Below are 22,501 nucleotides of genomic sequence, written 5' to 3' on the forward strand. Positions count from 1 at the left end.
AAGAGGGTTCCAAAGAGGATGGATCTAGACTGTTCTCTACCAGATGACAGAACAAGGAGTAATGGTCTCAAGTTGACATGGAACAGGTCTGGCAGTTGCTGCTGAATGCTGATAGGAAGGATTATGAGAAAATCTGTTTAAAGCATGGGATTGTTGACTTCCGTGGGATGCTGAGGAAGCTTCAGCAGATGAAGAAGGACAGAGAGGACAAGCAACAACAGGTAAGACAAACCTTGAAAACCATTGGATTTCAAGCAACAGAGGGTCCTGTGGCACCTTTGAGACTAACAGAAGTATTGGGAGCATAAGCTTTCGTGGGTAAGAACCTCACTTCTTCAGATGCAAGTAATGGAAATCTCCAGAGGCAGGTATAAATCAGTGTGGAGATAACGAGGTTAGTTCAATCAGGGAGGGTGAGGTGCTCTGCTAGCAGTTGAGGTGTGAACACCAAGGGAGGAGAAACTGCTTCTGTAGTTGGATAGTCATTCACAGTCTTTGTTTAATCCTGATCTGATGGTGTCAAATTTGCAAATGAACTGGAGCTCAGCAGTTTCTCTTTGGAGTCTGGTCCTGAAGTTTTTTTGCTGTAAGATGGCTACCTTTACATCTGCTATTGTGTGGCCAGGGAGGTTGAAGTGTTCTCCTACAGGTTTTTGTATATTGCCATTCCTGATATCTGAGGAGTGATGAGCAGCAGTGGCGTAGCCAGCTTCTAAGAGGAGGGGGAGCAAACATAAAAAAGGCTCCCCCCCATGGCTCCTCCTCTGACCACTCCGTGCCCCCCCCTTGGCTCCTCCTCTGGCCGCACCGCCCCTCCCCCCCATGGCTCCTCCGGCCCTGCCGTGCCACCCCCGTGGTCTCCCCCCCTTGCTCCTCCAGCTGCGGCTGCTGGCCGCCATGCTGCGCCCCCCTGCTCCTCCGGCCATGCTCGCCGCCCCCATCATGGCTACCGGCCGCGCTGCGGGCCGCCAGCCTGCGCTCTCCCCTCACTCCTCCAGCCGCTTTTGGAAAGGCGAGGGAAGCAGCTGCTTCCCCTGCACCCCGCTAGCTACGCTACTGGTGAGCAGTAGTAGCGAGGTGGGTTTACCTCTGTATACTGCGCACATTTTTAACAGCGAGCGTGATTAACAATTGGAACAAACTACCAAAGAAAGTGGTGGATTCTCCATTTCTTGAAGTCTTCAGATCAAGACTGCATGTCTTTCTGGAAGATATGCTTTCGCCAAACACAAGTTACTGGACTCAACACAGCAATAACTGGGGAAATTCTCCAGCCTGTGTTATAGAGGAAGTCAGACTAGATGATCTAATGGTCCCTTCTGCCCTTAAACTCTGTGAAGCTATGAAACAAATGGGTGGGGAAGTGGTCCATGCAGCCACAAATGGTAGCAGAGATTGTGAGTAAAATAAAAAATTGGAGGGCAGTTTGATCACAAGCTATTCCATCCACATTAGGAGAGAGTCTAAGCACCCTGAGCATTTACATCTTCAAAGCTACAATGAGAAATTAATTAATTAAGCCTCAAAATGCCATGTGAATCAGGCAAATAAATATTTTTTCCTCATTTAAGAGAGTTCTGTACAGGGCTCATTGTGAAGTCAGTTTTCATAAGCAATGAGCAGCAACTGCCCATTATCAGCAATAATAGGCTATAGGGCAGGGGTNCCCCCCCCCCCCGGTAGGGGGCGAACCCGGCAGCCGCGCTTCTGACTGTCAGGGCAGTCAGAGCGCGGGGCTGTGAGGTCGAGGCCCCTGGGCAGGCAGGGCCGGCTTTAGCAAGAGCGGGGCCCGATTCCTGGGCGCGTGGCTTGTCACAAGCCCCGCCCCCAGGAATCGGGCTGCGCTCCGGCCGGAGCTCCAGCCGGGGTCGTGGGGCTTGGGTCTGGCCCGGAGCCGCTCAGCCGGGGCCGGGCTGGAGCTGAGCCAGGGGGCCGGGCCCGAGCCGGACTGGACCCGAGCCGGGCTGGGGGGCCGGGCCCGGGCCGAGCCAAGCCGCGGGGGCCGGGCTCGAGCCAAGCCGCGGGGGCCGGGCTGGGCCAGGCCGGGCCCAAGCTGAGTTGCGGGGGCCGGGCCCGGCCGAGCCGACGGAGCCGGGCCGGAGCCGAGCCGAGCTGCGGGGCCTGGGCCGGACCCGAGCCGAGCCGCGGGGGCCGGGACAGAGCCGAGCCAAGCAGGCCGGGCCGTCGCGCTCGGCCAGAACCAGGGCCGGCGCCGGAGCTGCTGGGGCCGGAGGTGCTCGGCCGGGGCCAGATGGGCCGCGCCTCCCCGGAGCGCTTCTCACGTCCCCCTCCCACACCCCTGACTCAGCTTACCAGGTGCTGCCTGCCCCCCCCCCCCTGCTTCTTTTCAGACTTCCCGCGAACCTCTGATTCGCGGGAAGCAGGGGCGGGGGAGGACCAGGGGGCGGAGCGTGCAGGGGAGGGGAGGAGGGGGAAGTGAGCTGGGGGCGGGGTGGAGAGCTGTGGCGCGGGGCCCTCTTAGCGCGGGGCCCAATTCAGCCGAATTGGCTGAATCGGCCTAAAGCCGGCCCTGGATGGTTACCTACTTGCCTTTGTGAAATGATTTTGGTGGGTCTCAGCCCACTTGCTAGTAGGGAGATGACCCTATCACAGAACTGCCGTTGCTGTTTGCTCTCTTGCTTGCAGTCTCACTAGAGAGACCAAGGGCTGAAGTCCCCTTTTCATCCCTCTAAGTCAGAGTTGAGGCACACTGATGGGGCCCGGGGATGGGATCTTGCCCTGTGGCTGTTTTGTCTGTGATAAAGAGAGGACTCCAGTCCCCTTAGTTGTCAAACCAGTGCTCACTAACACTAAATCAAAATGTAAAAGGTGTCTAAAAAAAACATATTAAAAGAGAGAAGATGAAAACCTAACATAGGGCATGGAGCAGAGGAGGAAAAAGTAAAGCACTCTCATTGAGAAATGGGACTTAGCTCACAATATCCATTCCTTGTGAGTGTGCTGGGAGGAGAATGGAAAGGCCAGCACAGGTCTCCGTGCTTACTGAGGCGGCTTTATTATTGCCCGATGCTGTTGCTACAGCAACACAAAATCCATGTTACAAACATACTTGGTTCTTAAACTACCACCTGTAATTACAACTGCCAATGGCCTGCATCAGTCATAGCTACAGAATGTTCCCATGTGTAACTGGAATGCAGAGGAACCTTGTCGCTGGTACCATGATGCTAGTCCAGGCTGCATGCTAGCTGCTGGGGGGAGGCTAGGACTGAGGATGGCTGTTCCTTAGGTTGGACTTGCAGGAGTGTGAACTGCAAGAGATTGCTAACAGATTTAACCCTTTGAGGGAAGTGAGACTGCAAATTAACCCTTAGAAGCTCAAGGCCTGATGGTGTACTTCCACACCAACTATCTGTCCTCCTAAGCCTTCATTTGTCTGGAAAATACAAGGTTTAAATTAATCCTGCACCTCAGGCTGAGTCTAAGGCCTGTTCAGGTTATTTCTCTGATTAAGCAAAGAGAGCCACTAGCAGACCGTAGCAATGTAGATTATGAAGCGTGCACTTACATGTAAGGAGCCGAAAGAAGCTGAGCAAACAGAGAACACAATATAATGGTTTAATTGGGTCTCTTTTTCTCCCCGCCCACCTAAGAAACAATGATTGCTGGGTTAACGATGTTCTCCGGCCCACCTATTGCTAAATGCTGGCTTTGGAGTGACCTGAATGCCTCACCCTTAGTAAATGAATATTTTGAAGGGTAAAATTTCTTAATTACCAGTTACAATTTTAATGAACACACCGCTCAACATCAGCAGCTCCCTACACTACAGCTGACACGAGGATTAGTAATGCTCTGGATGGTCACTGTAGTATTTGGTAATAAGGAAACGAACTGGCTATTTCCTGTCCACCTGTACTTGTGTCAGTATTGGAATTTTCAATATAACTGCCTGTCTTTCAGTTTGCTCACTAACAAAAATTAAACATGTCATCCCAGTCAGTATGAGTCTTATTGGAGAAATTATAGTAATATATATATTTTACTATGTCTGTGCGAGGATGAACAAAGAGACTATTCTTTCCATAGGAGTAGCCGGGCAGGCTCTCCACTAGTGCTGGTACGTAATGTTCAGTTTCAGCAGTGACAGCTTTGTCCTTGAAAATACACCAGAAGCTTAAGAGGAAGAGCTAACAAGAACCAACTCTCAGCACCTTTCACCTGTGGAACTACAGCTGATACTTAGTTATAACACACCGGAGCTATAAATATCATCCTTTGTTTTATAAACAGTAGGGTTACCATATTTAGTGCCTCCGAAAGGAGGACACTTTAAAGGGGCCCCAGCCCCGCCCCCGCTCCCGCCCCAACCCCTCCCCCTCCCCAAAGTCTCCGCCCCCTCCCCTGCTTCCCGCGAACATTTGAGTCGCGGGAAGCCCGAAGCAGGTAAGGGGGGGTAAGGGGGCGGGAGGAGGAGGCGGCGCGGCCCACCCCCGGCACCGCAGGTCCCCAGCCCGTCCCCCGAGCCCCCGGCCCAGCTCGGCACCGCCGGCCGAGCCCCCAACCCGGCACCCAAGCCCCCGGCCCGGCACCCGGCACCCGAGCCGCCGACCGGGCCCCCTGAACCCCCGGCCCGGCACCGGGCACCCCCGAGCACTGCCGGCCGAGCCCCCGGCACCCGAGCCCCCGGCCCGGCACCCGGCACCCAAGCCGCCGGCACCGGGCCCCCCGAGCCCCCGGCCCGGCACGGGCCCCCTGAGCACTGCCGGCCGAGCCCCCGGCCCGGCACCCGAGCCGCCGGCCCAGCACCGCATGTCCGATTTTCCCGGACATGTCCGGCTTTTTGGGATTTCCCCCCGGACGGGGATTTGGAGCCCAAAAAGCCGGACATGTCCGGGAAAATCCGGACGTATGGTAACCCTAATAAACAGGGAAACTGAAGCAGAGAATGCTTCGGGCCTAAATTTTCAAAAGTAGTCACTCAGTTTGGTACCTTAATTTCTAGGTGCTCAATGTGAGACAGCTTCAGCCTGATTTTCAGAGATGCTAAGCACCCCCTAGTCCAGCTAAAGTCAGTGGGAGCTGCATATGGTTGGTACCCCTGGAAAGAATTTGGGTGCCCAAAATTAGTGGACTCTATTGATACTGTGTGTCGAAAGAACGAGCCCAAGACATGAGGCCTGGTATAAGGGGCTTGATCTAAGGCCTGAAGTAAAGTCAGGCAGTGCTGATATAAAGCAAAGTGACCAAAAGTCAAGCTGTGAGCAGACGTCAGGCCCTGCTGCAAGCCATCTGCTTTGTAAGTTCGCTGTCTGATACATGAACTTGGCAAGAATAGGGTTGGAGTTGCAAAAACACAGCATAGTCACATAGTCACATTCGAGAAGGGTAGCGCCAGAACACCCCGATATAGGGTTATGTGTAAACACACTCTCCAAAGACGATGAAAGGACACTCTGACCCTTCTTAAAGATAAGGTCTGGATGACAGGGTGATGACTATAGATGTTTTGATCGAACCTACATGTACACGATAAAGGGTGGTAACTAATCACATCCAAGGGGCAATAAGTAATTTGTTTGTAACAGTGTATAAAAGAGGGGTCACAGGGTCTGTCTTTGTCCGAACGAGGTGGGGAATGGAAAGTCCCGCCATTCACTGAGCTGCATCCATAGTCATGGGCACACATGTCCTAGTATAACTGTAAACACTGATCTGGGGCGCAAGGACTGTGCTTTGTGGCCAATAAACCTGTCCGAGTACCTTCACTACAGAAACCAAGTCTCTGGTCTTTTGGGCAGTTTGAATGGAGCCTGCTGTATGGGCTATCTGGCCTGAGCCAGCAAAGCACGCAGGGAGAACACACATGCAGGCAACCACTGACTACACTGGTGACCCTGAACGCTGATCTGATATGTAAGCGAGGTGTCCTCTGTAAGAATCGCAATCTAACCTGGCAAAAAGCTACAAGCTAGGGAACCCCCTTAATCCCTCCTTGCAAATCCTTACAGAGTTTAAAAAGGTATGGACACGGTGCTGGGTTGCCAGCAAAGGAGGTGCATGTGAATTTTAAAAAGCTAGTGGGGAAGAAACATGGAATGGAATCTGTAAGGCTAGGGCAGAGACTGTAGCCTTGAAAAACACGTGTAAGAAATGTAGAATATTGCAAACTATGGCCATGGCTGTTAAATGGTTAAGACAACACGCCATGAAATTGGCAGGGCAAATAACAGAAACAACGATAGAGTTAAAAGAAGCAAGAGAAGCCACAGAGCCCTGGAATGCGCCCACTCTCCTAGCAGGATGGCAAGCAGGCCAGAGACCGCAAGCACAGGAACAGAATAAACCATTGGAAACAGCTGTAAAGAATCTGCAAGAAAGAGACGTGCCGTCCCTTGTTATAAATATTGGTAGTCAACAACGGGCTTCAGGTACCTATATAGTGCCTGAAGAATGGGGACAGAAATGGAAAAAGGTGGCCCTAGCAAAAATTAAAAAATGAAACAGGGACCACTACAGATGATACAAGCCAGGTTCTGGTAAAACTGAAACAGAGACCTAGACTGGTGCCTGTCAGAACAGGAAAAGTAAGTACACGGGAGGGAGAAGTAGCAAATAATACTTTCACTGGATTGGTAAATCAGATGAAGGAAAAAATGGAACAGTTCACAGAGCACATTGGGAGACGGGAGTTGCTTGCGACTTAATCTCAAGGGAGTGAATAAAGAATTTCAAAGTGAAAAACAGAGACAGAGTGGGTTAACAGCTAGAATTGATGTGTTAACACACGGAGTTGCCCAAAAACAATCAACTGCAGCATACAAGGGTGCTCCTGAAACCCATCTGGCATGCAGACAAAAGAAACAGACACTTGGGGAACAAATTCAGGTCTTACAAGAGTAAGTAATGACCCCTACTTTTCTCTTAGAGCCCGGATAAAAACAAGGGGTGCGAGTTGCCAACTGCTTTAACCCACAGAGCCCTACTCTTTGCTCAAAGCTAATAATATAACTTTATTTCTCAAATATTAGTACATACTGGCTAAGTTTTCCTTTATATCCTTTCTCAGTTTGCTAAACTCTGCTGCTGCTGCCTGTACTTTAAGATAACTTGATAGAATGAATCTCTCTTGGCCAGGGGTTCTCAAACTGGGGGTTAGGACCCCTCAGGAGGTCACAAGGCTATTATATGGGGGGTCGCGAGCTATCAGCCTCCACCCCAAACTCCGCTTTGCCTCCAACATTGATAATGGTGTTAAATATATTTTAAAGTGTTTTTAATTTATAAAGGGGAGGGTCACACTCAGAGGCTTGCTATGTGAAAGGGGTCACCAGTACAAAAGTTTGAGAACCACTGCTCTTGGCTCAGGTATCCCTCCTTCCTAGGCTGCTCTTCCCTCGCTTTTCCCCTGCCTCTCCTCACTTCTGCTCTCCCTCTTTGTTTTAAAAGTTATAGTTTCCACAGAACCTCCAAAAAGATAAAGCAACTGAACACTAAACAAAAAACAGCAAACAAGCAAAGAGAAAACAAAGTCAAAACTTTAAATAAATCCAGTAAATTAATTATTTTTACCCTTCAGGAATGCAACAGCTGGAAATACTCCCAACTTTCTTAAATATATGGTTGCCTAGCAACGGAAATGCAGACACTGCTTCTAATCCTAACCACCGTCTAATATTTGAAACATGGGCTTTCCTTATTTCCATATAGCAGAGTTTTTAAATAAAGTAATGAAAAGTAATGGAAAATGCCGGACGTTACTAAATTAATACAACAAAGGGGGAAAATAACAATATGAATTTTTATCAATTTTTATTAAAAGATTAAATAAAAAGGTAATAACTTGCTTATTTACATATTTAACCCTTCTGTTTACTTGTCTGTTTTTTAAAATGCATTGCGTTAATAACTGAAGTCTTAATGCCTCATCTTGTATAGTTATAAATAGAATTCTGGTGCCATTTGTTTAATTGTAAGTTTGTCCTGTATGTCATGTATGTTCTCCTGTGATGTACGTTGTGTGTGTCACATAACTACTTTTTTTGTTTGTTTTTATTTTGTTGCAACAAAAGTCAATGTTATACATTTTTTTTAACAGAAGTAGTGCCACACTATTTTAATATTATGGTTGGGATATAAACATAATATTATTAACACCAATTATTATTTTTTTGCAAAGTTCAAAAAGGTCTCAGTTATAAATATATGGACATAAATTTCTGCCTTAACAAATAATGCAATTGCACCCAAAAATAATCTCTTTTATGAATCACAAGGCTTTGGGTTTTTTTTAATTTAAATAAAAAATGCAAGGGGAAATCTCCACATTAAGGTAAAGGTAATATTAACAAAATGTCAATTTCTTGTTTGGGTTTCTTGTTTGCACTTTTAAATATATTTTTAAACAAACATTTTTATAACTAACAGTTTATGCGTAAAGCTAACCAAACAATTTCAACAGGTTTCCACCTTTGTCTCCCAAACACAAGTGTCATGAAAGTTTAATAGCCTCCAGGTATTTGCATAGATTTATATTTAAAATTCATTTTGGTTTAATTTTTATTCTTTTTTATGTTATGTTAAAGGAAAGTAGTGTTTATTAAAGTTTGTGCTTCTAAACAGTTAGCAAAAGTGGAGTTGGTAGCACAAGCAAATTAACTCTAAAAAGCTTGGGTAAAAATTCTGTTACTAACTCTTTTGCTAAAACAGAGTGCTCAGTGGGATGGACCTTTGGCAACTTGTGACCTTGGTGAATGTGCCCTTTGATAATGTGGTTACCAGCTTCTTATCACTGTTTGCAGAGCAGCCTCACCCTATGCCAGCTGATAACAGTACCTGCCACAAGCTTTATCCCCCCACACTTTCTATTTCATTTCATAATTGCTCTTTGCCAAGTCTAAAAATAAAGGAGTCAATAGACTTAAGATAAAAGATTAAAAGGACTAAATTAATACAGCCTGGCCAAACTGCAGAACATGGGTTCAGGTGGGAGGTTCTCATAAGACTAAGAGGAGCTGCACAGAACAAGGGGTGTAATTAGAAGTGGGATTAAAATTAAAAGGAAAATTTAAGATGGATATTAGGAATAATGGCCTCATTGGCTATGGAACAAACTCCCCAAGAAAGAAGAAGGAGATGAACATCTCATCATTTGGAATCTCTAAACTGAGAGTGCAGAATGTATTGCAGGACACAATGTAGTTTTGGCTCCATTGCAATCAGACAGTGGAGCTGGGCTGCTTCTTTTCCTCCAGATTCTGTTTACCAGTCTGTTCTGCAGTGCAGCCTCTAGGACAGTGTTTCCCAGACTGTGTGGCTGCCTCTCCATGACAGCAAGGATGCTGCAGCAAGATGTAGGAAAGGTACCCACCCACTCCTACCATCAGTGTTTTGCTCCACTGCCAAAGCTGTGCCCATAACCTCTAAGGCAGAGCTGCTGTAACATACTAGCTGATCCCTACTGCAGCTGGGGCGTTGCCAGACATCGAGCAGGGTGGCGGCAAGAAGAAGGTCTAGAGAAATGGATGGCTCTTCATGAAGTATTAAATTCAGGGTCACTGGTGGAGAAGCCCCTGCAGGCGTAAGCCAATGGGGTAGCTGCCAGTGTGGAGTTAGGGAGTGTGAGGGTAGGGAAGGAACCCCAGTACTCCCCCCGGAGCCTACAGCTGGGGATGGGATGTTGAGTGCTAGACCCTGCTTTTTGAGGGGGGTTCCCAGGAGCACAGGGAACCCCAGCCCAGGGGGACAGGGCCCTGCCTATGAGAAGCAAAGCTGGGCGGGGAGCAGGAGTGGTCAGCGCCACAGCAGTGCCTTGTCATCCCTGCTGCCCCCAAGGCAAGGGGGCGCTGTGGGGCCAGGGGGGGAGGCCCAGGGAGCTGCAGCCTGGAGATACAGGGTAGCGGGCAGTTTGCAGAGCAGCCCCCGGGGAACCAGAGGAAGCAGCCAGGCGGCGCTGGAGGCAGGACAGCAAGAGGGGATGCAGTTTCCGCAGATGTCCAGAGGGGGCGCTGCCGTGCAATAGGTTCCGCAAGGCCTTGTGCGTGACGGGCGGTGGCTGTGCAGCGCATGCGCTCTTCCCCCTTTCTCCTCCGCGGCTGATGCAATTCTCCGGTAGGGTGCGGGCGGGACCTCGAGCAGGCGGCGGCTCGGGTGGGCGGGGGTTTGTAGTCCAGCAGGGAACCAATCATAGGCTGGGGGCCGTGACGCAGTTGCCAGGATGTTACGGAACGGCCCCGCCCACTCTTCCCTGAGCCCTGTCAGGTCAATGGGAGTTGGCCGCGGGCGCGCGCCTCGCAGGCTAGTGTGGGTCTCGCGCCGGGTGGGCGGTTTAACCGGCGCTCTCGCGGCTCCGACGCCATTTTGTTCTCGCTACTTCAGGCAGGGCGGCCGGCCGGGCTGGGCTCTATGGTGCCGTCGCTGGCCTGAGGGGACTGCTGGCCCGCTGCACTATGGAGCCCTGCCCGAGAGGAGACCGCAACGCCGCTAGGAGATCCCGAGCTTCCGCAGGCAGCAGCTGGATTCCGGCGCCGGAGAAGCGGCCGGGCCGCAGGGAGCGCTGAGGAGCCCCGCTATGGAGCCGAGGAAGCGGGAGCAGGCGAGCCCCGGGCTCGGCCCGGCCAGCTCCTGGTTAGGACTCACCTGGCTGAAGCTCGGCCCCTGTCCCCCGGCTCCTGCAGTCGCGGCCCAGCCCCAGCTTAGCCCCCCCTTCTCCTGGCTGCGGCTCTTCTCGCAGCTGCTTTCCCCACTGCCCGGTCTCCTCCAGCGGCTGCTGCCCGGCCAGGGGCTGAGCAGCGCCCTGTGCCCCGCGGCGGGGGAGCCTCCCGCGGGGGGCTCTCAGGCCGCGCCTCTTCTACTACTGTCCGAGGCCGCCGCCTCACTGAGTTGGGCCGACGGGGAGCTGCACTGGCCGGACGACGCCCCGGAGATGCGCCGGAAGAGTGGCCTGGAGTCTGCCCAGCCGCTGTGGGGAGCGGGGCTGGTGCGGACCGGCCTGGCCCCGCTCAGTGTCCGGCAAGTGGACCTGGTCTCCTACATGCTGGGCCCCGGCGGCAGTCTGGGGTCCGGCTACGGCCAAGCCTGCTGCACCGACAAGAGCCACCTGCCCCAGCCCTTGAGCGCCGAGCTCCCCAAGGACGGCTGGCGGGGACCCCCATCCCGGGAGGGGCTCCCCGAAATCCAGCACGTGCGCACCAAGCGCCTGGAGTTCCTCCAGCAGCAACAGCTGGCGACTAATTGCTTGGCCGTGCCTGACCCGGACCACGGCTACCACAGCCTGGAGGAGGAACAGCAGCACAGGGGTAACAGCCAAGAGGATCTAAAGCAGAAGTGTGATGCCTGGGAGCTGAGAGGCCGTGAGGAACTGCCTGAGCACAGCATAGTGGGGCAAGCTGGAGAGAGCCCCCTGGAACAGGCAGTATGGAGTCCTGAGAAGGAGGCAGCTGAGGAAAAGACCCTCTCGGAAGAGGCTGAAGATGAGGATTCTGATATAGAGCAAGACCTGCCAGTGTCATCCAGGCCTGCCTGCGCTAACAAACTGATAGACTACATTATCAGGGGCAGTTCCAGTGGAGAGGAAAGCTCAGAGGGTGAGGAAGACTGGGATGGGGATGATGATGGGTTTGATAGCGAGGGGTCCCTCTCAGATTCAGACTCTACTAGCCAGGATAGTGAGAGCCAGCACCTCTGGAACTCCTTCTGCAGTTTGGATCCTTACAACCCTCAGAACTTTACAGCTGCCATTCGAACTGCTGTTAATTCAGAGAAGGATTTGTCTGGTGAGTCATATGTAGAGGAGGATTCTTCATGGGCCGAAAGCCTTCCTGGCTCGCCTGCCCTCAGTTCTGAAGAGGATGATGAATGGGAGTGTAATAGTGCAGATGAGGAAGATAATTTGGAACTTTGGAACTCATTCTGTAACTCAGATGATCCCTATAACCCTTTCAATTTCAAGGCACCATTTCAAACTGCAAAAAAGAAAGGGAAGCATGACTTAGAAGGAGCATCGGGGCTGTGTTTGGTCAGCTCTCAGTGCAATCTCTTATTCACCTGTCAGGTGCAGCTGCTGGAGAACCATAACTGTGGGGTCACAGATACTGTGCAGCATGGCATTCTTTTTGGAGAGAAACGTACAAATACCAAGAGAAAAAAGGTATATTTCATGTTGGTTCGTGTACTTATGTGCTGGTATTGTGGTACAGTTTTGAACCTTAGAGTTATGAACACCTCTGGAGTGGAAGTTATTCATAACTCTGAAATGTTCATACCTCTGAACAAAACGTTATTCTTTCAAAAGTTTACAACTAAGCATTGACTTAATACAGCTTTGAAACTTTACTATGCAGAAGAAAAATGCTGCTTTTAAACATCTTAATTTAAATGAAACAAGCACAGAGTTTCCTTACCTTGTTAAATCTTTTTTAAACTTTCCCTTTATTTTGTTACTGTCTTCTCTTTAACACAGTATTGTACTGTATATGCTTTTTTGGTCTCTGCTGCTGCCTGATTGTGTACTTCCGGTTCCAAATGAGGCGTGTGATCATAACTTAGGTTCTGCATTAGTGCCTAGGCACGTCACTCAGGATCAGGGGTCCATTGCTTAGGACAATAGGTGAAAACATAAGGAGGTATTCTGGCCCTTTGAAGTCAGTGGTGGTAGGACTTTTACCCATAGCAAGAGATGGTCCCTCCCCCAACAAGCTTAGAAGCTAATTGTTCAATTAATATTTGAGTGTACATCAAGTTTTTGATAAAATGGCAAACAGCTATGTGTTGTTATGATGTGAGTTAACAAACTTTTGTTTCCGAAATCCTCAGAGTTCTGGAATTTTCATTTTAAAGCAGGGTTTCCTTGCACTTTCTGGGTTCTGACACTCTCTACTGTTTTTGTTCTGACAGCATCTGGAAGCATTAAGGATTTAGTAAAAATTCCTTGTTTTCTTTTCATCTTTCCTTACCAGAAAAATTAATGTGACATACAAATGTTTGTATTTGTGTCAGGCCCATATTTCCATTTTATAAATTACCCAGAAATTATCTCTTCAGATAGTAGCCAAGTAACTTTATTAAACTAGGTTTCAGAGTAGCAGCCGTGTTAGTCTGTATCCGCAAAAAGAACAACAGGAGTACTTGTGGCACCTTAGAGACTAACAAATTTATTAGAGCATAAGCTTTCGTGGACTACAGCCCACTTCTTCNTGTCTATTTGTATTTAGACCTATAGTGTTAAAATATTTTAACAAATTCCTTGGATTACTATAGAGAATACTTCAATCTGACTAGTAAGAATTGTTTCTGTTATCATTTAAACTCAATAGAAGTGTTATGATGCATTTTTAAAAGACTCAGACGGTTTTGAAAGTTCCTATAAGAACTAAGTTCTTGACTTCTGTTACCAAGTGTTAAGATACTCTATTAAAGAGTTTCCTCCCACTGCACTAGAAGTATTATTAAAATGACTGTGTTATTACACAAACTAGTTTAATAAAAAGAAGAACAGGAGTACTTGTGGCACCTTAGAGACTAACAAATTTATTAGAGCATAAGCTTTCGTGGACTACAGCCCACTTCTTCGGATGCATCCGAAGAAGTGGGCTGTAGTCCACGAAAGCTTATGCTCTAATAAATTTGTTAGTCTCTAAGGTGCCACAAGTACTCCTGTTCTTCTTTTTATTAAACTAGTTTGTGTAATAACACAGTCATTTTAATAATACTTCTAGTGCAGTGGGAGGAAACTCTTTAATAGAGTATCTTAACACTTGGTAACAGAAGTCAAGAACTTAGTTCTTATAGGAACTTTCAAAACCGTCTGAGTCTTTTAAAAATGCATCATAACACTTCTATTGAGTTTAAATGATAACAGAAACAATTCTTACTAGTCAGATTGAAGTATTCTCTATAGTAATCCAAGGAATTTGTTAAAATATTTTAACACTATAGGTCTAAATACAAATAGACAAGTATGGAGATCTGTGTATGGGTTCACAGGTTTTGCTACCAAGTCTCTGAGGAGTTGATCTTGTATACTAGGATTTAGCTTAAATAGCTGTCTAAAAAGTTAAGCATTACTTTTAGGCTACTATAAATTGAGTCCCTTTACAAGCATATTGTAAGACAGTGTCAAATTTTGCAAACCCCATGTAAGGGTTTGTAAGATTGAGTTCCATGATACTGTAACAGCTTATCAAAATAGATGGAACAAGTACAATCTGTTTTTGTAGTGGTCATAGTATATGGCTGTTTTGTGATTACTTTGAGAGCCTGGCTTGGGGACAGTCTGATATTCGAGGCTTGTGCCCTGCAGCTTCATGAATAGCCCAATTTCCCAATCTTTCACCTGCCATTCCAAATACCTTTTCTTCCAGACATGATCTGATAACCTTGTGGTTTGAAGTAATTTGCCAGCTTTTCCTTATAGGAGAAGGGAGAGCATTTCCTTTTTGAGCACCTCCCTGAGGTTTGACTAGCAAGAACTACATCTCCGATCTTCTCTCCCTCACCATCTTATGATGGTTGTGCTTTTAACCCCTGCTAGGTCAGGGAGTGGCATTTTGTACTTCCTGACTCACCTAGCATCAAGTGCTACTGCTTGACTGATTTATCTGTTTGGTTTTTTAACATCTCTACTTCAAAATCTTTATTTTCAAATTATATTTCTATTCTTGGGTTTCTTTCCCCTGACAATAGCAGAATTTTTGCAACAGCAAACTTGCTGGAAGATGGGAGCTTAAGGTTGATAGTTTTCTTTGGATGCTGTTGACCCCACCCCTTCCTGCTACTGGGATGGACTATATAAACTATGGCTGTTTGAGCCTAAAACTATATGTAAACCTGTTAGCCTTTACCATGATTATGGGAATTTAGCATTTCAGCTGCTTAGAAGAAAGTAGCTCGACCTATGTCCCCTTCTAGCATACTTTTGAAGATGAAGTGAAGAATCAGAGGGCCTATAACACCTAACTGTGCTCTCTGATCAGATTGAGTCCTATTCCTTTAGAAGAGTAGAGCCATCTAGATCAGCCTTCACATTTTCTGAACCATAGCTCAGAGGTGAGTTTGAAGGAGCCCCTAATAATGGTATGTCAACACTCAAACAAAAGACCCAAGGCAGGGCTGTGGCTGACTCTGGCTTGGCGGGGGTCATCTCGGGTCCCAAAGCTCTGGCTCTTGTCTGAGCCTGAACACTTACATAGCAATTTGACAGTCGCAGAGCATGAGCCTGAGTCAGCTGACCTGGGGCAGGCACTGGTGAATTGCTGTATAGATGGACTTCCCTACAGTCACTTGGGGTACATGTGTATATGTCAGTAGTCCCGCTCTCTTAGTATTTCACTGTAAAGTCCCACTTCATCATTTGAAACTCTTCAAATTAGGTATAACTGCGTTTATAAAAAATTAGCTGAGTTGCAGCAACAAATTAACATTAAACTTCAAATGCAAATTTAACACTGAATAGCTTTTCATTCTGTTTTGTGGAAACAGTGAATACATGAGACTGAAAAAAGATTCTAGAAAGTGACTCGTTTTAGAAGCAACCATTTGGTGCGAAGTGCACTTCATGTAATGTTGAAAGTATACATAACACTCTATAATGGGCAATGTGTTAGACAAAGATCAGAATCCCTCACCTGAAGGGTTTAGTTTTAAAAAGTATGCATGTATACTACATAGCACATATACACACACACACAGTGGCTAGTGGAAATTGCAGCTGGAATGTTTTCATATAGTAGCAACTTTTAGTTTGATGTCAGTGTAATTATGTGCAAACTAACTCCAAGTAGATATTTACTTTCTGTTCTTGGATTATACTTTATTTTTATGGCTTTGTGTAGGCATTCTAAAGAGCCAGTTGGTGCACTTATATAAAGCTTCATATACTTATTCTTTTATCTTCAAGATCTTGCTGCATGTCAGATGAAGGCTTTTAAAAGCATTTTATTGGAGTGCATGAAAATGCATTTTTGGGACCACCTTACCTATTTCACTTGTTTGCACTAGTAATTTAGATACAGTAATTTTCAAACAATTTTCAATCCCTTTGTGTAATCCTTCCTAGTAACACAGTGAATGAACAATGATCCGTATGCAATATCTAGCTTGATATTACAAAAGTTGGTAATTGTACCCAAGGGGGTGTCGTAGACTGATGTAAAGGGGATGAAATTAGTAGGCCACAAAGGGACAGGCTGATGTAACTATCAGTTTATTTGAAAGCAGATATTTAATTAGATGTGGCTGATCTGTTACCCAAAGATTGCTTAAAAGTGACAGAGGGTTTCTTAGTAAAGACTATATTGCGCAAATCACCTTGAATAATTCAACAGGAAAACGAGCACAGTGTTGTATGTTAAAGTTTTAAAAACTTGAAGACCCTTTATAGGGGAACAGGGTATCTGTTATTAACACACTATGTTGAATTAACTAAGGACTTGACTTCCAATGGGGAATTAAAGCTAAAACTGAGTTTCTGGACTAGTTTTAAGACTGATGACACTTTTGGATCAGTCCTTGTATGATCCCTTTGATAAATAACTCAGTAGGTCACTACATAGAAGCTTTATCTTACTCTCTGCCAGTGCTCAAAGTGTACACAGGTGTGGGGTGAGGGCGGCAGTGGTAACTGAAACCTTCTGGAAGTTCTGGATAGAGTAGTCTTGAGCAAGTGTAAAACTAAGGCCTTGTGCACACTGGGGATTTCAACTTTTGGCACCACCAGTGTAAGGCTAAGCTGCTTTACTCCTGTTTCAAGCAGGGATAAGCTTCACTAGTGCATATAGCCTCTTTGCCTGTTTGAATTGGGAGAACTCCCTAGTGTAGCTATGCTGGTGGCTGCCACTGATGGCTGTTCCTGGTATAAAGTATGTAATTTTAAGAGGTACAAAAATTATTCTAGGCAATTTCTGTATTTACATTATTTTATCCTGCAATTGGCAAAAGGCTGGATGCTTTTGAGATTGCAAATGAAGTGCTTCTTGGCTGAGTGGCTAGCTTTTTAAAAAAAAAAAAAAATTAAGCAAGTTTATACAGCTTAAGTTAAACTTCTCCTATAAAATGTTAAGGAAATTCTAACAGACTCACATTGCCCCACTCTTGTGGTTATATTTGAATACAGAATCCATTTGCACTGGAAATGCCTTTGTCTAGATGTTGGCACCAAAGTTTGTGCCTTTTTGTTAAGTTATAGAAGCTCTTTTCCTCCTGAAGGTTTCCATAGTAGCTATGTCAGTCAAACATTTTTGGGGGACGGAAGGGGAGGAGAGAGATGCAAAGAACAGCTTCTCAGTGAGCATGTTTTGCAGACTATAAGGGCTCGTCTACGCTTACAGTGCTGCAGTGACACAGCTGCGGCGCCTAGAGCTTCTCCCATTGGTATAGGTACTGCACCTGCCTGAGAGGCGGTAACTATGTCCATGGGAGAAGCCCTTCCATCAATGTAGCATTGTCTACATCGGGAGTTAGGTCGGTGTAACTGTTTCACTTGGGGATGTGGATTTGCAACGCCCGAGTGATGTAGTTATACTGACATAAGTTTGTAGTGTAGACCAGGGCTAATTGTCCAAAGTGGAGTGTTTCCAAGAAACTGGAATTAATACACTTGTTCTGAACATTGCTATGGGATCTTTAATGACAAGTAGTCAGGGCTTCAGTTTTAAATTGCATCTGAAAGACTGAATGTAGCAAAACGAGGAGGTACATAATTAGATACTGTATGTTGAGTTTAAAGTACAGTATGGCATTAATTTTAGCCTATTAATAGCTAAGATCAGAAGGATAATAGTTAAATCTTTAAAATAGCATTGGGCTAGGTGATGAACTAATATTGTGATTCCAAATATTTTGTTTGAATTTTAAATACAATGAAAATGTTGTATAACCATTATGGAAGGAGATATTGTCTCTGTTTTAGTAGCATGCCTGCCAAAGGTTTGGTCATAGCTTTAAAGATATACTTCTTTGCTGCATCATGAAGCTTAGGGTTGTGACATTTGAAAATACCATTATTGTAATTTCAAAACTCTGTACATGGTATTTAAATACACCTGCTGAATTCACTGTAAATCCTAAATAACTGATCTGTGTTGTCCTAGCCATGTAGCTATAAGAGTGCCACTTCCTTAAATTTAAAAACTGTACGACATCCTCTTCTCCATATTGACATGGGGCTTCTTGTTTACACTGTAGTACCCATAGTCTATTCAGAACAGTACACAACTTAAGTAAGCTGCAGGAACGAAGTTCTCCTGTTTTTACCTTTGTAAAGATAAACTAAAATACACCCATTTAAAAACAGGCATGTTACAACCTTGTGTTGTCATAGTCAAATGTTAGTGCAAAGACCACGCTGCACAAGTCAGTCAACATTGAATTATGTTTTCATTAGGTTTTTTGAAACAGTTCTTAATTTAAGAGTCCTCATGGCAAAATATGGTAACAGTAACTGCAAATACTAATTGAGAATGAGATCGTTTTGTGTAAATGATTGTCCAGTGCTTTAATACAGTGGTTCTCAACCAGGGGTCCGGAGCCCCCTGGGGGGCCACGAGCAGGTTTCAGAGGGCTCCGCCAAGTAGGGCCAGTATTATACTTATTGGGGCCAAGGGTAGAAAGCCGAAGCCCCACCGCAAGGAGCTGAAGCCCAAACCTGAGCAACTTGGGTTCACGGGGCCCTGTGTGGCATGGAGTCCTGGGCAGTTGCCCTGCTTGCTACCCCCTAATGCTTGTCCTGTTTTTTATATGCAGAAAAACAGTTGTGGCACACATGGGCCATGGAGTTTTTATAGCATGTTGGGGGGAGGGCCTCAGAAAAAGGTGGAGCACTCCTGCTTTAATAAATATCTTCTCTCTTATAGGTAACATTCCTTGAAGAAGTTACTGAGTATTATGTAAGCAGTGAAGAAGATCGGAAAGGACCCTGGGAAGAACTTGCACGGGATGGGTGCAGGTTCCAGAAACGAATTCAAGAAACAGAAGATGCTATTGGATACTGCTTAACTGTAGAGCATAGACAGAGGATATTTAATAGACTCCAGGAAACATACTATAAAATGCTTGATGATTTCTAGTCCCCTAAATTTGGTAGCCCTGTTACCCTACTGTTCCTATAACGGGGAGCTAAGCATAACTTTAATACTGCTTCCAAATTTAATGTTCAGCCAATAAAATATACCTAATTATGTCCAGATTTGATATGGAAACAAAAAATACCTTGGTCACTTGAAGAATAAGAGTGGTGTAATTATATTGCTCTTAAAGCAGTTTGTATCTCAACTGTTTAGGTAAAATCCAGACCATAAATGCCTTTTGTACATACCATCCGTCGCTACTACCGATTGGATGGTTTAGTGAGGTCCTCGGATTGGCCCTGCCAGGATCGGTCATGGCCCTGGTGCAGTGCTGAGAAGATGGTCGAACTTGACTATCTAGGGCAAGTAAAAGTTGTAACAAGGTTGCCATAGGTGAACTTAATGAAGGATCATTAATGGGGTGCATGGGGAGAGACGGGACCGGGCTGGGCAACTGACCCTGGACCAGGGGGATGGAACTCAATGCAGGTGTGTGGCCAGGATGGCGCATGTGGGGGAGTCGGTGGCCCCAGTCACGTCCGCCTCCCAGGCATGCTGGGAACAGTAAAACTCCAGATCCCTGGGAGAGGGCAAGGCCACAGCAGCAGTTTCTCAGCGGGCCTTCTGGGACGATGTCCCCTGAGGTCACATGGAGCTGCCTGGCCGGGGCCGGGCACCACTCTCTGTGCTGTCCGTCTCTGCCTGCCTACTCTGTAGGTTGGAAGCGGGGGGGGGGGCACCCCAGAGGGATTGGAACAGTTTCCCTCACCCAGGAGCTAGGCACCTAGTGCTCTCTGTGAGCTTCGGGCCCAGAGGAGGCGGTGGTTCAAAGACTTGGGCAGCTTTTGGTGGGCTGTGGCCACCAGTGGGGGGAGGGTGGAAGGTGGACTGCCAAGGAGGGAAGGATGTCTGAGGATGCCCATTCCACCTACCCCTATCCCTATCTCACCAGGTCCATGAGAAGCCCAGGATGGAGAGGGGCTACCCTGCCTCCCTCTCTGCAATGTCTTTGTCTCTCTGCCTGCCATATGTAGGAGAAGGGTGGCAATTAAATTGGAATTTTGCACTTTTGAAAAAACAAGAGTCTGAAATATTTATAGGGTTCACAACCCAATGATTGCAGTTCTGATTTAAAGTTTGAATAGGTAGTTGCAACATTTCAGTTGTCTGTCTTTTTCCCATCTTCTGTAAAACAAATTTGTTGTTTTGCCTGCTAATTGTATTAGTTAACAGGACTCTGTCTCCTTCTCAAGAATTCAGTTTTGCTTATCAGGTTTTTTCTTTGTTACATAACACCTTTGATTATGTATTTAAATATTTTGATCTGAAGATGGATCTCAGGAGAGCTGAAAAAACTACCAGTGCTGCTGCTCTTGTGTTTTCTAAATATAAAATTCTTGCCTGGTACTTATCAAAGCTAGTTGTGCAGTAGGTCCAGGTTCTTTCAGAACTCTGGAAAGCTCTGTTACCCTGATAAGTATATGCAACATGTAGTACATGTACTGATGTTGAGGGTGACAGTCTGAGCCTAGACTGTTATCATGGGCAGTCAACTGCTGGTTATGCTTTAGCTTTCACTTAAAAAGCTTATGGCATTTGACCTGCAAAGGACAGTGAAAAGTGGAATTCTACATCAGGTTCTTGGCCTTTTGAACCAACTCAACAAGCTCTAAAGCTACACCCAAGTACATACTTTCTTTACAGAAAATCAGTATTAATACCACCCTGCCTCAGCACTTTCACTTAACTGATAGTATAACACCATATACATGGAAGCTGACCGTTAAGATGTCTCCAGTTGAAGAAAAATGCATTCTTTAGTTGCATTCTAAGTTTACTATTTCAACCGGAAGCTATTTATTGTTTTAAACTAGTAGTAATCTTCCTTTATTTGAATGAAGTTGAATATTGCTCAACTTTTGGCATTTCAGCTTCTAGCAATTCAAGAAATGATTTCAGGTCAAATTTAAACCCAAAATTGGGTTATGTAAAAACCTGGAAAACATAAAGCTAGTAGAACTGCTTCCATGATTTAAAAAAAAAAAAAAAATTCCAATGGCAACAACTCTTAAAACACCAGTTTCCCTTCAGTGCTTGCAAACAAACCAGTGTGATAGTGAGAGGAAGGATGGTCTTGTGGTTAAAGCACACGAGATCCAGTTCTTTTCCCAGATCTGCCAGTCTCCCTCTAGCTTCAGACAAGTCACTTTTTGCCTTGATTTCTCTGTAAAATTAAGAATGCTCCCTTACCTCACAAGGGTTGTGTGAGGCTTTAATTCGTTAGTGTTGTGAGATCATGTGAAAGCATTATAGGAATACAAATATTGACTCGGTGAAAACTAGAAAGGAGCTAAAAAGTGAAGCTGACTAGTGGGTTTTCATTGTCCCTAATTAAGTAAAATTAGACTAAAATTCTAAGTTTTTAATATGTAAGGAATCTGCTTAATTTTTAACCTGACAGCATCTCAATCTTTTTCCATACATCATCATCATCATAGCGATAAACATAGTTTTCATTGAGGCACATATCTACATAAGCACTTCAAACTAAATTGCTGTCCCCTTCAAAATATCAGCTGCAAAAAGGAAATGGGGGATTCTGGCACTAAACTCTCAGCTGTAGAAATCCAATATAAAATCCCTAAACAAAAGCAAACCAATTTTAGTCTTCTTTTCGCTTTCCTTTCCCTACAGCATATCTTAAAATGGTAATGAAGGATGTGGAAGGCTGTTTTTTGTATGTATAAGTGTTTCACTTAAGAACACCTATTAATTTTAAACTTTAAATCAAAACTGTAATTATCAGATTTTATTTTTATATAATTTTAGAGAGGTGAAGTTAGAAGCCCGACAACCTTCTAAATTGGCTTTATACAGATTTTAATTGATTTGCTTGTATCCAATTTGTTGGGTTTTATATGTTATATTTCTGTATATAATAAAATTATTCAGAACTAATCTGTAAATTGAAATAAAGATATTTGCAAGATAGTGCCAAGTTGTTTGTCTTTGAAGGATATTACATGAGGTATGTGGGGTGGAACTGCAAACCAGAGTCTGCTATACGTCTATATGTAACTTGTAGCCTTGTTTCAGACAGTAGCTGTGGTCCAGGAAAAACTATAAATGTGATAGAATTTTAATGTGCAGCAGTTGTAAAGGAGAAATACAATGCTTTGTTTTCCTGTAACAAGCTTGTTTTATTTGATATGTGAGCAGTTTTATGCTGTTATTTCTTAAACTAAGCTGCTATGGGCTTGATCAGAGGTTGGAGAGATCTTAGGGAAAACAAAGTGATGTAAAAGTGGCATTGGTGATTCAGAAGTTGGCACTCTTCACTCTGACTCAATAACTTTGTGTGGTGGTAAGGGATCCTCTGTAGCTGAAATGTCTATCTTTTGGCCAAAAGATAGAAAGTTTAGGATCCAGGCTACCTGTAGTCAAGATCTTGTGGCCCTTTTTGGAACAGTAGGGATTTA

The 22,501-nt window shown here is 45.6% G+C and overlaps 1 protein-coding gene across 1 annotated transcript; it reads left to right on the forward strand.

Moving 5' to 3' along the window:
* The first annotated feature begins 10,191 nt into the window (after positions 1 to 10,191).
* Positions 10,192 to 22,013, forward strand: PPP1R15B (protein phosphatase 1 regulatory subunit 15B). Its single transcript, XM_034767253.1, has 2 exons — positions 10,192 to 12,109; positions 18,810 to 22,013. The coding sequence occupies exons 1-2, from the start codon at positions 10,532 to 10,534 to the stop codon at positions 19,020 to 19,022; spliced, it is 1,791 nt and encodes a 596-aa protein (XP_034623144.1). The 5' UTR covers positions 10,192 to 10,531; the 3' UTR covers positions 19,023 to 22,013.
* Positions 22,014 to 22,501: the final 488 nt, after the last annotated feature.

Source organism: Trachemys scripta, chromosome 4, assembly GCF_013100865.1.
Source record: "Trachemys scripta elegans isolate TJP31775 chromosome 4, CAS_Tse_1.0, whole genome shotgun sequence".
In the NCBI taxonomy this organism is placed as follows: domain Eukaryota; kingdom Metazoa; phylum Chordata; order Testudines; family Emydidae; genus Trachemys; species Trachemys scripta.